Source organism: Mustela nivalis (assembly GCF_964662115.1).
Source record: "Mustela nivalis genome assembly, chromosome: 13".
Taxonomy (NCBI): Eukaryota; Metazoa; Chordata; class Mammalia; order Carnivora; family Mustelidae; genus Mustela; species Mustela nivalis.
In genome coordinates this window covers 90,581,604-90,597,949 of record NC_139032.1, presented here as the reverse complement: position 1 = coordinate 90,597,949, position 16,346 = coordinate 90,581,604, and the positions used below count along the sequence as shown (strand labels likewise).

The following is a 16,346-nucleotide window of genomic DNA, read 5'->3' as shown; positions in this document are numbered from 1 at the left end:
CTGCCAGGCCAACCCAGGCCCGTCACACGGTCTCGTCCTCCTGCCCCAGTGCGGTCTGGACACCCCCAGCTGCACTCCCTGTTCGCAGCCCCAGATGGGACGGCCTCGGGGCCCCTTCTCCCAGCCCCGACTCCTCTCCTGCCGCCTCCCAATTCCCAGTCCCCGGGGCTCCCGTGAGTGCCTCTTCGATGTCGTGACGGCGAGGACAGCTCCCACGGAACACCCCTCCCCCCTCCCACCACTCCTCCCCGGCCCTGGGGGCTCAGGCCCAGCTGTCTGGTGGGAGGCCCCAGTCCTGCCCTCCAGGGAGCACTCACCTGCTTGGTGAGCACCGACCCTCTTCTCACGCCTCCCCTTGGAGGAGCTTCGAGCAGTGTCTCCACTTGGCAGGACGACAGGGCTCAGAGAGGGCAGCTCACTTGCCCAGAGTCACCCAGCGAGTTAGCAGATGCCTGGGACTGGAATCCAAGTCGGGAGACACCCGGGACCTGCCGCCGGGAACCTCCGGATGCGCTGGGTCTGGCCGCCCTGCCCCCACCCCTGTTGCTGCCGCTCCCTGCTGGGAGCAAGCGCCCGTCACCCCAGCCCCTGCCTCTCCCAGGGCCCAGGTACCCGGGCACCATCCCCACCCCCCAGTGGCCGGGTACAAGGTTTTCCCACCTCACCTTCCAGTGCTCAGAAGTTTGGACAAAATCCGGGGACAGAGGGGCCCGGCTCACAGCAGGTGCGGTCCCTGCCGGCCGCGGACGGCTTCCCGCTTTCGGAGAGCCGCTCCACCTCCGACGCCCCTGCCCCCGCGCACCCCCCGCCACACTAGAGACCCGGACCTTCTCGACTGTCACTGACAAATTTATTGAAGTCTTGGAAAGAGCTGATAGTCAGAGAGTAAATAAAAAACACGGGATGTCCACAGAACTGACAGGGAGCTGGGGATGCAGGTTTGCGGGGACGGCGGGGTCTCACCCGCCGCCGGCCTCGGGGTCTGGGGCAGGAGGCCGCAGGCGCCGGGTGGAGGAGGCCGCCCAGTCCTCCGGCAGCTAGAGCCCAGTCCAAGAGGGAGGGCCGCGGGCTGTTTGGCAACGGAAATCGGCGGGCGGGGCGGGGCCTGGACGCCCAGGGCCGGGGGCAGCTGTGACTGGGGAGGGGTGGAAATTTGGTGTAGGCGGGGAGGGAGGTCCCCAGGGCCTTAACCTTAACGCGCTGCTCCTGGAGAAGAAGGGGAGCCCGGCAGGGGCGTCTCCTCCCAACAGGTGGTAGAGTCAAGAACCGAAAGCTCTAGAGCCAGGTCCCCAGGGAAGACGAGAGAGGAGGCTCCTGGGGGAGGTGGGGGTTGGGACCCGAGGGACACGGGCGTGGTCCCTGCTCGGCCGCCTCTTGCCCGGACAGAAGAGTGGGTCCTCCATCAGGGAGATGGAGCCCGGAAAGAGAAGCATGGTTCGTGCTCTGTGTTTTCATTTCGGACAGTAAAGCCTCCTCCAGCCCAAAGACAGCGTGTCCCTGGGCTGGAGCGTGGCGGGGCGGGGGGGGAGGCCCGGCCTGGGTGGGGGGACGCTTCATGTCTAGAAACAGCCAGCGTCCAGTTCATTGGTCGATCAAGGGAGAAATCTGCTTACAAAACACGGCTCGCTGGCGGCCACGAGGCCGGCGGCCCTGTGTCCATGATGGAGCCGGCACGGACAGGAGCCGCTGGAGTCCCTCTGCCCCCGAGGGAAGGGCGCGGGGTTGGGTGCTCCGCAGAAAGGAGCCCTCCTTTGAGGTCTCATCCTGTCCTCTGCGGCCGCCTGTGGCACCTGCTTTCCCGCCGAGGTCCGAGGCTCTGGGAGAGGAGGGGAGGGCCGCTCCGGGCCCCCCAGCCAGGGCCAGCACTGCTTCCCACATCCCTTGCGTCCAGAGCTCGGTGGAGCAGGGGGCCTCGGTCAGAACTGGCCGTGGTCCACCTCGTCCAGCCAGGAGGCGGGGCTGGCAGGGAAGTCGGGGTAGCCCCCGCTGCTCCCTGTGGACAGGTCGGAGCTGGGTCCGTTTCCCGCCAGCACCCTCATGGGCGGGGGCCCACCTGGGGCTCCCGCGGGCACCAGGCCCAACCCGGCATCCGGGTATACTAAGCCAGAGAGAAGGGGCTGGGGGCCAGGGAGGCTCTGCAGGGCAGCTGGCGATGGGGGGACACCATAGGGGCTGCCGGGGCGCAGCTCGCGGTACTGCTCCGGGCCGGCCAGGCCTCCGTGCTCCAGCGGGAAGCTGCCTGGGGCTCCCGCGGGCCTGCCCAAGGCCGGGGTGGACTCCCCCAGGCTGCTGTAGAGGCCATTGGCAGGGCCCATTTCGGCCACGGCTGGCTCATCTGCAATGGAAACAGACGGCGCTGCTCAGCGCCCGCCCCTCCCCCTTCGGCCCCAGCGCCCCTCCTCTGGGGGACTCGTGGCCAGCCTGCACTGGCTCACCCAAGCCTCTGCGGCTCTCAGAACTTAGGCCTCCCTCTGCCTCCGTGCTTGTCGCCTTTGTTCAGCTCAGTCCCACCTGGTGTCTTGGGGGAATCCCCTTGCGGGACCAAGCGAGGAACAAGCCAGCCAGGGCCCAGGGTCATGGGATAATCTGCAGGGCTGCCTGGGGAAGGGTGGCCCCGCGCCCATTTTGCAGACAACTTAATTGAGGCTCTGAGCAGCAGAGCGAGTGGCCTAAGGTCACGCTGCAGCCAGAGAGGGTCTCTTGCACAGACTGTCTGAGGATGGGCATTAAGGGATAAGTATGGGGTCACTCACAGATGATTAGATGCCACAGAGACGGGGGACCGCCTCCCGACTCCAAACCCCCAACTCCAAACAGCAGTGAGTTTTTGTCACTCACCCCGAAACCACTGCCCACTTTCCTGAAAATCATTGCAAGGACCAGGAGCCACAGAAATGGCTGGACCCCTTCCCCAGAGAAAGCCTGCTGAGGGTCACGTGGGTCTTGGGGGCTGTCCCCCACCGGACAGCTGAGCGCCCCAGGGGCCAAACCGCAGGGCTTGGGGACAGGGGACCAGAATCTGTGACCGCTTTTAAAAGAAGGCCAGGGCAGACCCTGACTGGGAAATTCCCATGTGCAGGCTCCCGGGACGCAGGGCGTGCGAGCTGCGGGCCTCCCGAGTGGCGCCCTGGGGGCGAGGCGGCCGCCGTACCGGTGAACGAGACGTCGGCGTCGCTGTCCTGCCCCTCCTCCTGCACGCTGTCCTTGTCCGACTTGGGGCCGCCGCGGGCACGCTTCATGCTGCGGAAGTACTGGCCCCAGCGCTGCCGGCCCGCGTCCTTCTTGAGCCGCTTCTCCTTGGCGCGGCGGTTCTGGAACCACACCTGCGGCGGCGCGAGCGGCGGAGGGCGGGTGAGCGGGGCGCGGGGCGCGGGGCGCGGGGCGCGGGGCGCGGGGCGCGGGGCGCGGGGCGCGGGGCGCGGGGCGCGGGCGGACGCTGACCTGCACGACGCGCATGTCTAGGCCGGTCTCCGACGAGAGCTGCTCCCGCACGTGGCGCGCGGGCTTGGGCGACGTGTTGTAGGCGCTCTTCAGCGTCTCCAGCTGCTTGGCCGTGATGGTCGTGCGCGGCCGCTTGGCCGTGGCCTCGGCCTCTGCGCCGCGAGGGGTGGAGTGAGGCTGGGCCCCTCCGCTGCCCGATGGCCCCCCACCCCGCACCCGCCGGCGCGCGGGGACACCGCGGTAAAGGCGGAGGGGCGGCTGCCCTCTGCCCCTCCCGCCTCCACCCCGTTCCCCTTTGTTCCAAAGCTGTGGGTAGGGACGGATCTTCACGGTCAAGGGTTTGGGGCGATAATCCGCACATTTCAGACCAACCTCCCTGCGCCCCCGAGGATGGAAGGAGGCCGCTAAGGCCCTGGAGCCAGGCTTCCCCGGAGCCGGTGGATCGTCCCTACCGGGGCGGCCCCCACCCCTCCTGGCCGTGGGTGGGGAGGCGCTTAAGTTGGCGCCGCTGAGGGAGCGCCCTGCAGCGGGCTCTGGGCGTGGATCCCTCCGCGCCCCTAACAGACGGACCCCAGCCCCATTTCGCCGACGGGGAAAGGAGGTGAGCGGACCCTCCCACTGACCGCGCTGCTTGGCCGTCTCATAATCCGCCTTGCACACCAGCCGGCTGTCTTCCATGAGGTAGAACTCGTCCCCCGTGGCCAGCTGCCGCTTGCACACGACGCAGGCGAAACAGTGCAGGTGGTACACGAAGTCCTGGGCGCGGCGCACCACCTGCGTGGGCGGGATGCCCAGCTGGCACGCGGCGCACTTGGTCCCGAATCGCCTGCGGGACGCAGAGGGCGCGGCTCAGCGCAGCGTCCGCCGCTCCTTCGCAGGGAGCGGGTTGGAGAACGAGGAGCCGGAAGCCGCGCAGTGAGGTTCCGGAGGGAGGTTTACCCGGGCCCTGCCCCTAGTCACCGGCGCGGCAGTCCCCACAGAGCGGCACAGAATACGGAGAAGGGAACCAGAAGCCCCGGGGAAGAACCTCGCTGCTCTGACCTCCGTGTCCCAGTGGGGAAGCGGGATCCATAGGACAGTTCCCTTAGACCCCAGAGGCCTGTGCTAGAAAAGCACCCCCTCCCCAGCATTGAAGACAAACACAAGACCGAAATTAAGACGGAGTAAATCCAATCAAGTTCTGTAAACTTGGGGTTGTCTTTTTGAATGACTGTGTTTCCATGATTTGCAAAATGAATTACTTGGAGAGAACTGAGCTGCCCTGCCAGCCAGGCCTGGCGGGCCCGTGGAGATTCCCCACCCGCACCCTGGCCTGGCTAAGAGAAGGGGCCCGCCTTGCAGGAGCAGACTGCACCCCTGCCCTCCCGCACAAGCCCGGGGCCACGCTCACTTGAAGAAGTCGTCCTTGCAGTAGACGTTCTCCCCGCGGCTGAAGCAGCGCTCGGCCAGGGGCGCGTGGCAGTCAGTACACTTCAAACACTTGCTGTGCCAGTGGCGGTCCAGTGCCTTGAGGATGAAGCGGTCCAGGATGTGCTGGTCGCAGCCTGCGCACAGCGGGATCTCTGCAGGCCAAGGAGCCACCGAGGTCAGAGAAACTGCACGGAGTGGGAGCACTGGAGTCCCCTTCCTAGTCCAGCCCGCGGGGCCTGGGGCTGCCACAGGAGACCCCCTTCCCCGCACACCCCTTCCCGGCCAGCGTGCGTGGCTCCTTGGTTCCTGGGTGTAGGGAGTGCATGACACCGAAGTCTGCGACCTGGCCTACAGTTAAAATTTGGGAAAACTGAAAAAGGTTTAGAAGTGTCTCCGTGAGCAGGAAGGGGCCCCGGCCATTCCATTGGGCCAGATACCGTCAACTGCAAAATGTTCCCAGCGACCACAAAGGGTGCACATTGAGCTCAAATGAAAACCCCACCACAGGAGCTGTCTAGCAGGACCGGAGGTAAGATGCTCTTGGTCCCCGGGTGTGTACCGCCCGATCCCCATCGCTATTTTGCGCAATTAAGTATCCTTGCAGCTGGAGGTCCCTTGTTGAAGCCTGGCCACTCAACCCTGCTCAGGCACCAAGGTAAAAACTGGTGTCCTCCCCATCTCCGGGAGCCCTCGCAAGTCCTTGTACACGGACTGGACAATTGGATCGCTGTCACCATACCCAAGTGTCGGTGCCTGACATGAGTTACTCCGACACTCGGCTCTGCCACTGTGTGACTGCAGGCCTCTGGGGGAGCAAGGCTGGGGGAACTCGGGGTGGTCTGTGGGAGTCAGCGGCCAGTGTGGGGCTCTGCAGGGTGCTCACAGGGTGGATCTCCTTGTTGGTTTAGAAAAGTCTTCTGGAGAGGAAAGAACCAGCAGCAGGAGCTGGAGCCTGCACAAACGTTGCACCCACCTGGCCATGCTCCCCTCCCCGGCCAGAGACCCCTCCGGCTCCAGGCCAGCCGGCAGTGGGTGGGACGACTGGAGAAGGGCCTCCCTGCGTCCCAGGCTGAAAGCACCCTGATCGACTGAGCCCCCTGGCCCAGCAGCAGGAAACTCGCCGAGGATGCGGTCCCGCATCGGACCAAACCGCGGCCCCAGTGCCAGTGGAGCGTGGGGAGGCGCCTGCTCCGGGGGTTGGGGTGGGGACCCCCTCGCTGGCGGTGCCGGCAGAAGGGCAAGCGCAGCCGGCCTACATCTGGTGGCTACACAGGCCAGCCAGCGCGGATTCAGCACCGTGGCCGGGACAGCGCCCGGCCGAGCTGCCCTCTGCCCCGCATCCGGCAAAAGCTGCTCCCACTGGGCTCCTGTTGCTCCCTGACGCGCCCTGCGACCCGGGCCTTACGCTGCATGGCGACTCCAGCCTCGGCGGCGTCTCCTACCCTCAGCGCTGGTGGGGCACAGTGGAGCCTCCCGCCTGCCGCCCGCTCGGGGCCAGCTCTCCTGAGCGATCGCGTTGGGAGTGCGCCTCCCCTCTCTCCCTCTCTCTCCGCCTCCCACCCCTTCCTCCCAGCCCCTGCGGCCAACCCCTCCCAGGAACCGTTGGAAAAATAAATAAATAAATAAATAAGTAGGGGACGAAAGAGACCCCACAGCCTGGATGTAACCTCTTTCCCACCTGCTGGGTCCCTGACACTCCCCACGCGGCCAGGCCCGCCTCCGTCTCCATCCTGTGGTCCCGCGGGCGACGAAGCCCCGGAGAAGGACTGGCGATTGCCCTTCTCCGGAGCCCAAGCGTGGGAGGGAGCCGCGGGGGCAGGACGGGTGCGGCAGGAGCTGGGGTCTTTCCTCCAGAAGGGTCCTGAGGACCGGCCTGGGAGCCTCGGATGAGCAGGTACGTGTGGGGCAGACAAGGAGACCTCAACTCGGGACATCTGCCAGCGGGCTCCAGCTACGCTCGCTGGCCCTGCCTCTGACTCTCTGCCCCCGAAAGTGTGGACTATCTGGGCGCCGTCTGCTCTGTCGGGCATCTTCTTGTCCGGTGGTCACCGGCAGGCACCGGCCGGCACGGTTACTCTCCACATGCTCTCCGGATAAGGGAGAGGCTTTCCTAAATCAGTCCCGGGACCCCAAGTACTCTCTGGCCTGGGTTGTTGGGCGCTGCGACCGCCCAACCGACAGCACGGCTCCGGGGCCCCGACGCTAACTCGCTACTGAGGCGCCCGGGTGGGGACGTGCTGGGGCCCTTGCCTCCACGCCCGCCCGGGTCCCCCCTCTCCCGCCCCTTGTGTGGCCAAGCCCGGAAAGGAGCGAGGACCTCCGGGTCTCCCCGGGCAGCCGCTCAAGCCCGGGCACCCACCTCGGCGCAGGTCCTCCCTCCGCGCCAGAAGCGCCAGCAGCAGGTCGCCGCCCGCCGACTCGCGGCCCGGGCCCAGCTCCCCGCGCGCCTCCATGGGTCCCGTCGCCAGGCGCCGCGGCTCTCCGGCCCCGAACTTTCCCGCGGCCCGGGGAGGCCACGGCTTCCGGGGCCCCAGGCCGGTGTCCGAGCTATTCCCCGCGCTGCTGGGCGCTGCGCCCGCGGGCCGCCCTGGGGCCCCGAGCCTCAGGCCGCGCGGAGGGCGGAGCGGCGGGAGGCGGGGCCGCGGCGCGGGGCGGGGCCGGGGGTCGCTGAGACGCGCCGCGGGCGTCCGCTGGCTACGCGCGCGTCTTTGCTAGGGGACCCGGGGTGCCCAGACGCCACCCGCGTAACCGGCCCGAGGAGGGCGGGGACAGTCAGGGGAGGAGCCCGGCCAGAGCTGCCCGCGGGAGCTCACCCGGGCCCCGCAGCTTCCTGCCCCGCGCTGCGGGCCGCGGGCTGAGGCCTGGGCTCCAGGCGTGATCGCGTGCCCGAAGGCTGGGGGTCCCGGGAGGACGGTCCGGGAGGGAGCCGCGTCCCATCGCCGCTTGAGAGCCGGGTTTGGGAGGCTTGGTGACAACGTCTGGTCCGCAGGAACGCGACCCGGGACCCAGAGAGGGTGAGTGTGGTGCCCAAAGGCTCAAAGCAAAGCCACCAGGAGCCAGACACGACCTTAGACCTCCCAGCTGTGACCAGCTTCTGGGCCCCACCCTGGGAACTGCCACCAGAATAGGTACAGAGAGGGGCGATTCTCAGCAGGTACACCCGGTGTCCTCCGCCCAGTCATCGGCCAGGACTCAGGTCAGGAAGGACAGAGCTGGGGGAGTTGGAGGTCCGTCCTCACTTCCTTACACATACCAGCTTGCACAGAAGGCAGTCCCACACCTGATCTTCCAGCATTTTGTCCCCAATCCAAAGGGTAAGCCTGTAGGAACCCACCCATGGGACGCACCCCCCACCGAGGGCAGCTGCTCCTGTGGAGAGGACACCCCGTCCCCAGTGATTAGGAGACAGCAGTGTGGGGCCGTTGCAGCCCCAGGCATGGTGAGGGCAGGAGCCTCAGGCAGTGACGGGGGTGAGCAGAGTTCTGCCGGCCTCCCCATCTCTCCACCTGGGAGAGTCCCATGGTACAGGACAGTCCTCGTCCTGCTCCGTATCCTGGCCTCTGGTCACCTCGTCTGTGCTGCGTTCTACTAAGGAGGCAAGCCTGGAAGGACGGGGCAGGAAAAGCACAGTGCCCTCCCAGACCCCAGCAGAGCCAGCCCCACGGATCTGAGCAAAGGCTCATACCACCAGCACTGCACGCTTCCCTGTGCAAGACACTGTTCCCAGAGGACAGGGCCAGGGCACACAAGCCGGTGAGCCGGGTGCTGGGCACACTGGGATGTTGGCCGTGGAGTGTCAGCTGCTGCAGAGCCCTGCCTAGAAGGACCATGTGTGGTTTGAGGGGGGAAGGGGCAGGCGGGCAGTGGGTCCAGGAGGCGGCTACCCCACATGCTCAGCTTCTGGCTGGCCTGCCAACAATGCCTCCATTATTTTCCAACGTCCATGGCGATCGAGTGGTCCTTGGGAGGGCAATTTAGGTGGGAGACCCAGCCCAGGGGTCCCAGTTTTGCACTGTTGCGCAGTGTGGGAGAGCTGAGGGGTGTGGGGTCTCTGGAGGAAACTGACGTCTCCACTCTGCCCTGTCCCTTCTGTTCTCGGGGTCCTCCACAATAGCCCATGGCCTCTGGAGCCACCGCAGCGAACTCCAGGCCCTCTGCCACGGGGTCCGCCAGACTCGCATCCCCTCGCCACTGTTCCCATCTCTCATGGGTGCTGCCTCCCCCCAACCCACCGTGATTTCTCCAGAATTTCTTCCTTTCTCTGCTGTGTCTGGGTCCCCCTCTCCCACCATCCCTCTGCCTGACTCTGCTGTCCTAGTTGTTTCTCCCACTGGGGTCATCTTGCCTGGGGTGGAGGCCAAGGGGTTCGCGGGGGCCCTTACCCCGAGTCCTACCGAAGCTGCAGGCGGCAGTGGCCATGGAGGCCTGTTGCCTATCTCGGTCTCCACTGATCTCGGTTTCCAGCAGCATGACGACTGCCAGGCCAGAGAAGGGAGTCCAGGTGGTCCAGGCTGCCCTTCTCCTTCCTCCTCTGCGACCCTGGGAGGGCTCAGAACTCCCCAAGGCCCGGATGTCTGGGGACCGTGATCGGGTGTGCACAGCTCCGGCAGCGGGAGCCTCGGGCCTGGGCGCTGTCCGCGGTGCTGAATGAGCGCACCAGCCGCCCATCTCCCCAGGGCCCCTGCCCCCCACCCCTCCCCACCTTCCCTGACCACGCCCACCACTCTGTTCCCCTAGCTCCCCTCCCCACCATCCCACCTCCCTAGGTCTGCCGTCTCTGCGCCTGCCTCCCCCTGCCCCGCCCACCTCCCCATCTCCCAAGGCTCCTTGTCCCTCACCCCCTCTCCACCTCCCCCAAACCCTGCCAATCACTCTGTTCCCCCATCCCGCTTCCCCACTACCCTACCTCCCTAGGTCTGCAATCCCCCCACCTGCCTCCCCCAGCAACCCACCACTGCCTGCCTTCCTCCCAGCTCCCTCCTCCCTTGGTTTCCAGTCCCTCCACCAAGCACCTGCCAGATTCCCCCTCCCCTCCTCAGGTCCTTGTCCGAACCCTCCCACCTCCAGTCCCTCAGCCAGCCTCACCTCACCTTTCCTCCCCTCGCCAGGGGCAGCCATTTCTGCCCAGAGGCTTGGTCTGGGCTTGGGAATTGGAAGCAAGTCGGGGGGCCTCCACCCTGCCCTACAGGGCAGTGTCCAGGACTCTGCTGCTCCAGCCCCGCCGGCCTCCAGCCCCAGCCCCCATGCCTCTCTGGCTCTAGGTGTGGCCCGGCACACAAGGCTGCTGCTGTCCTAAGTGACCTGTTGCCCGCACAACCTTCCCCGGGTCTGTAGCAGCCCACCCCTACGCCCACAGGGCAGCTGAGGAGGAGGGGCACAGGGGCGCCCCTAGCAGGAACCACTCAGGACTCAAGGGCTGGGAGGGGTTACCAGACTGCGGACCCTTGCCAACACCAGCACCACACAGACCCGGAATGGCAGAATGGTCCGTGCCCTGCCTGGCGGGCACACAGGGGCTCCCTCTCTGAGGGAAGGGATTACCTATAGCTAGCACACAGCCTGGCTGGGAAGGTGAATCCGGGGGAGCCACCTCCAGCGAGTCCCTCAGAAGCCACCATGACCAGAGTGCCCACCCCCCCGGCCCCAGCAAAACAAAAGTTAGAAGCAGACGGAATCAATAGTTCCGAACCCGAGGCAGTACACAGGTGTTGGGGGTAAAGCCGTGGCTAGAGGCCGTGCTGGGGTGTGCAGATGAGGCGGCAGTGGGGCGGGTCCAGCACTGGCTGGGCTGGGGCTCCAGTCACCAGGGTGCCCCTTGCGCATCACGAAGTCACAGGACTCCCACGGATCCATCCCTGCCGCGTCCCACCAATCTACCATTGACACGCGTGAAGGCTGTGGTCCTGTGGCTGGTCCCCAACTACATCAGCCCTGAGAAGATAATCTATAATGGATCTTCCATCTTTCACTTTCCTCCTGGGCTGTTTTCCGAAACCAGAGGCTCAATACAAGGAACCCCAAGGTTTCAGACGCCTGGTCCGCGAACTCTGGAAGGGAAGGAGGGGTCCGTTCTACGCCCTGACCTACCCCTGCCAGAACCAGCTCAAGTTTTCAAAAGAATCACAGTCCTTCCAACTGTCGGATTTATTTTAAAATGTGCACATTATAGTTCACTTAAATACAAAATGTTTATTTTTCTTACAGGTAAGAAATTTCAGATGTTGCCACGTCAATTAGCTTCTTTTTAATCAAAATCCTTCCATTAAAAATAAATACACATTTAAATTATCGAACTATTGTATTCATTAATCTAAATGCTTACAACTTTAGAAAATAGACGTGAGGCATGTGGCCACGTTCACACTCACACATCAGACACACCCGTGGTCGCCTTGGCATACCACCTATCCCTGGCTGCTCACGGTCCAGGGGAAACCTGTCCCCTCAGGGAGTCGCAAACTTGTCCCTCGAATAACAGCGACCTCCAACTGCAACGTTACCATGAACCCCGAGAGGCCGACCCTGGCTTTTGTGGCGGTCATGGCCTTGGCGTCTTGCGCCTTCATCCCAGACCATGCCACGTGCGGAGATGTACTTCGGGGAGGAAACACACTGGACGCGAACCAGAAGGCAGTTTCACTTGTGGTGCTGGGCACCCCCTCTGGATTCTGTGGGTGGATCTGGCCCGTTTCCAGGTTCCGGGTCTTCAGTAACTGGGGGCACAGTCACCACCGGAGCACATGGGCTGAGCACACGGGCTTCCAGGGGCGAGGCACAGCCCGATGGGAAGAAACCTCTGGAGAAGCCATGGAAGCCAAGCAGCTGAGGAAGCTGCCAACGGAGCCCCATCCCCCCCCCATCCCTCATCTGTATGTCGCTGTCCCCTGCCCCATCCCACACCGTGTCCCCAGTCACCTGCCCGCATCCCCCCTTTCCCTACCACATCCCTATCCGGTTCCCGTCCCCCACCCTGTCCTCACCCCATCCCTCGTTCCCTGTGCTCTAGTCCCCCATTCTGTCCTCCATCCTGTCCTGCCCCCGTCCCATGCCCATCCTGTCTCTCACCCCCATCCCCTGCCACCCCATCCCCCACTCCCCGCAGAGGCTCAAGCTCCTGACAGCTCGCCTGCTGCCCCCCCAAGACACGCCTCTGGTCAGCCCCTGGCCAGCAGGTGTCAGTTCGTGATCACAGCGGGCGCCGGGCGAAGTGGAGAAGACGGTCCGTACCGTCCTAGTGACAGGAGTGCACAGCCGCGGCTGCGCTTGTGGACAAAGCAGAGTCATAAAGCATCTCCATGAAAGAGGCAGAGCATGCTACTTTGTCTGTTTACATCTCCAGGAACAAATTCACCTCTAAGTGATTTGGGTTTTATGCACAGTGTGTGAAAAATCATTAAATGGTAAGAAATCAATCACCAAAGCCTGGGGGACCAGGGTCGTGGGCCAGGACCTTTTGTAAAACAGCTTCTGGGAAATGAGATTTGGGGTTCAGCCTTAACGGTTTTGACGACCATACACACGTCACCCCCCCAGGGCCACCGGTCCTAGCGTGACGTGGCCCTCCGGTCCTAGTGTCTGCTTTGTTTGGCAGCAGGCCCTGCGGCTGCTGGACCACAGGGCACAGATGAAGGGCTCCCTGAAAGGTCCCTTGGGGCCTCGGCCACCCCACACCCCTCCTGTGTGGGGCTCTGCCCTCCGTGCCGGGCACAGGCAGTTGGGGACGGCCCGTGGCCACTGAGTGCTCTCCTGCCACCAGATTCATGAAGGCGCCACCTCTGCCACCTCCCCCGCAGCGGGGTTCCTTGCAAGGCCGTGGAGTCACAAACCCTCCTCCTCCCCCCCCTCCGGACGGACGGGATGCTCTTCTGCTTCAGCAGAAACCACCGCCGGGAAACCCACTCGCAAACGGCTCTCTGAGAACCAGACTGGCCTGGAGGCCCGGCCGAGGGTGCGGTGCACTGGGGACCCACTGCCAGGGGCCGTGCTGCAGCTCCACGGGGCCCAGGCTGGCCACGTGCAATCGCCCGCTGGCCTCCCAGCTCACAAGGGCTCGGTGGCTCTCGGAATCCCCAGCCAGGCTTGCGGAAGGTGACGCGCATCTAGAAACTTGGGACGAAGGCAGCCCGGAAAATCTGTCTGTTTGGCCTGGACTCCCCCTTTCCTTGGACAGAGGAGAGTGAAAACACAGACACATTTTTGCTGTCGGCTCTGTACAGGCGTCCAGGGAGCACGCCAGGAGGGCACGCGGGCCCACGGCAAACGCCGGCCTGCCCGCCGCTGGAAATAAAACCGGGCCCCGCTGTTTATAAAATCCCTGATCTGTGAAAGCTGCAGGTGGCCTGGTGGGGCTGTTTCCCCAAAGGCGCTTCTGTGGTCCCGCTTGGTTCTACACGGACGGCCGGTGATGTCTGACTTTCCACCGCTTGGACCGCACTCGGAAGAAAAAGTACATCACCATCAGGAACAAGGAAGAGGCCACGTAGAGCACGACGCAGAGGCTCATGTCCAGGCCGGAGAAGCCCATCCCGAGGAAGGGCACAGCCACCTCCGCCTCCCTGTGGACCTCAGCTCCGCTCACGCTCCGCAGTCTCCCGTCCAGGCCGCGCTGCGAGCCGTCCGCCAGGCGGGGCCTGGGAGGCAGCCCGCTGGGTGGACGGAGACTCTCGGCGCGCTGGTCTCTCCGAGGCTTCCCTGGGGAGGCGAGGCCTTTGTCCTGCTCCCCGCCCTGGTGGGGGCCGCCTCCTTCGCTGGTGTCCCCCAGGTCTGCCGCGTACGTGTCCACGAGATTGTCCCCGCTGTAGTGCCGCTTCAGGAACAGAAGCACCGCGCCCTCGTTCCAGCTGTGCACGCCCTCCGCCTCCTCGTGGCAGGCGGGGCACAGGGCCGGGGTGGGCCACGGGACCTTTGGAAACTTGGGGTCCTCACTGAGATGGCCTGGGACGGGGAGGGAGAGCAACGGTGACGGGCTCTCTGGTGGCCCACGTGCCCCATGTCCCGCAGACGCCTCCCCTGTCCACCCGCCTGCACCGTGGCCGCCCAGCACTCACACCATCCCTCCTGCACAGACACCGTCCCCCAAGCCCCCCACGTAAGTGTCGTTTTTCCCCCCGGAACCTCTGGCAGGGCCTCGTGGCCACAGCAAGGGAAGGGTCCTCGCTGGGACGGTGCCATCCACCTGGCCGGACCCCGCTCCCGCCTGCAGCTACTCTGCCTCCCCGTGACCCCGAGGCCCCTGCTCGTGCCTCATCTCTGCTTGTCTTCTCCCCTTAAGATGCATCTGAGGTCCACGGCCACACAAACCCCCGGAGTCCCTGCCCCTGGACACAGGCCGCGCAGACAATTCCACAGCACCTCGGGGATGTGTGGGTCCCCCCAGACCCCCAAATCCCATAGATCCCATCAGGTTCTCCAAACCCATCCTGGGGGCGAGACCTGCTGTGGGAACCCGCGGAAAGCCGGCCGCCCGTCCTGCTCCCAGAGGCGGCACGGCGAGACAGCACTGTCCCGCGCCCGCTGACCACACTGCGCAGGGTCAACTCGGCCGGCAGGACCGCTCTTTGCAGGAACTGTGACCCCCCCCAGCACTCTGCAGAGCGCCCCCAGTTTAAAGTCACACTACTTCCTGGTCAACGTCTGCTCACAAGGTGGTTCAGTCATAGTCCTGCCAGCCGTCCGTGGAGGCCACGGCTGAGACTCCTCCTGTCCCCGGGTGAGTGCATTCGCTCCTCTGGGTGATGGAGCCCACGGAGCAGCAGCCTGACCTGCTCGCTTCCCTTCCCCTTCTCTTCCATCTGGGTGAGCAAAACCCTGCCCGACCCCGCAGCTCTGGCTCCCTGCCACGCAGATTTGAGGACCATGAGGTGTGCCACACTGTGCCCCTCAGCTCCCAGAGTCCCCTGACCCAACGTGGGGTGCCCTGCCACCCCAAAAGTGCTTCCGTGAATAGATGTGGACAAAATCACATCTACTGGGTGTGGCCCAATGGAGACGCTCTCCTCATCTGTGAGCACACAGCCGGGAGCAGGGGCCGGTGCCCGAGACCCAGGCGCCACCCAGCAGGGTCTGCGCCGGGCATGAGGCAGAGGCACCCACGAGGAGACCAAGGAGAAGCTGCTGGGCCTGGTGTCACACGCCGCACACAGAGCCAGGCCCAGGGCCGGTCTCTGAGGCCTCCAAGGAGTCTGGGCCTCCATGCAGAGGCCAGAGTGGGCCTGGGGGGACATGGGGGGACGCAGAACTGAAGCAGGGCACAACGACTCGGGCTGCGCAAAGCCCCTTTCTGCTGCAGCGCAAGCACATGGGGGGCACGCGGGGCTCCTGGGCTGGGGCTGCCCGGGACAACTCCCTCGGTCTGGGGTGCGGTGGGGGCAGGGGGCCGCACACCCAGAGGTGGAGGGTCCCATAACTAGAGCCGAGGTGGAAGCAGACAGCTGTGGACGGACCCCCGGCAAGCAATGGTTTTGTGGCCTTGTGAGCTGAGCTGCGGCAGCTCTGAGAGCAAAGAAAAACCAATTCTCTTTAGTGCTTCAGTCGTAGCATTTCCTGACACAGTGGATTAAATAAAAACCAATAGTTTAGTGGTTTTTCCTACTCATCTCTATTAAGACTTATCTGTCAGCAGAATTATTTTTAAGCCTAATTTCAATCTGCCGGTGATTTGGGGGCACAGTTTGAATTAACCGGGAGGCGGCACATGTGCCGCATTTACACAAAGCCGCCTTGGCGGTGTGCTTTGCTGAGAGCAGACCGCGGCGCCGCCAACGACATCGGTTCGACCCTCTGCCGCCCACTGTCCGCAGGGCCTGGCAGCCTCCCCGAGGGGGAAGAGCGGGGAAAGGCGGGGACGCCGGCGGCTGGGGTAGCTGCGTTCTCGGCCGTCCTCCGGACAGCCACCCGTCTACACAGCCTTGCTCTGACAGGCGTCTGTGTACACGGCCTCACCCCCACTGCGGCGCCCCCTCTGGACCCGGGCTTGGCCGCCCCAGGGTGGCTTCTGCTCACCTGCCAGGCGGCTGTTGACTAGGTTGTGAGTCTCCCACAGCCAGAGAATCGCTCGGTCCGTGGTCTTCACCGCGCCCATGGACTCCTTAGCCACTGCCTCAAAGTGCTCGCTGCATGCCCTACAGCCGAAGAAGGTGCGCACGTACCTCCGGATGGTCTGCAGCACGGCCTGGGGGTCATCCTCCAGACCTGCGGGGGGGCGGGGGACAGAGCGTGTCGGCACTACAGGAGCGCGTCTGCAGGACCCAGGCCTCGGGCTGGCGTCAGGAGCCAGGAACGGGCCCAGTGCCTGCCCCGGGGCCTCCGGACGGCCCTGCTTGTCTGTGTGGGAAGGACACAGGGAGAAAGCAGCACCTCCTGGACGCCTGCCACATCCAGAAGGGGTGGCTCGTGTCCCCTGGAGAGCAGATCCATGGCCCGCGTCCAGCGCAGCACACGCTCCCGGGCATGTACAACAGCCGGGAAAACCAGCCGAGGCCACGAGACACCAGGGC

At 64.9% G+C, this 16,346-nt stretch overlaps 2 protein-coding genes across 2 annotated transcripts in view; both read right to left on the bottom strand.

The window, feature by feature from the left end:
- Positions 1-831: 831 nt before the first annotated feature.
- On the bottom strand, positions 832-7,456 carry LHX3 (LIM homeobox 3). The gene is made up of 6 exons (XM_082696136.1): positions 7,211-7,456; positions 4,832-5,003; positions 4,065-4,267; positions 3,442-3,593; positions 3,152-3,323; positions 832-2,335 (listed from the first exon to the last, which is right to left on the bottom strand). Exons 1-6 carry the CDS (start codon positions 7,302-7,304, stop codon positions 1,917-1,919), a joined length of 1,212 nt encoding a protein of 403 aa, XP_082552262.1. The 5' UTR covers positions 7,305-7,456; the 3' UTR covers positions 832-1,916.
- Positions 7,457-11,020: 3,564 nt separating this feature from the next.
- Positions 11,021-16,346, bottom strand: part of QSOX2 (quiescin sulfhydryl oxidase 2) — a gene marked incomplete at its 5' end in the record, with an annotated part of 30,697 nt that continues 25,371 nt past the window's right edge. The window contains 2 exons of the mRNA XM_082695202.1: positions 11,021-13,785; positions 15,853-16,041. Coding sequence (XP_082551328.1) covers positions 13,238-13,785; positions 15,853-16,041 — 737 coding nt within the window. The 3' untranslated portion in view covers positions 11,021-13,237. The remainder of the gene's footprint in view (positions 13,786-15,852; positions 16,042-16,346) is intronic.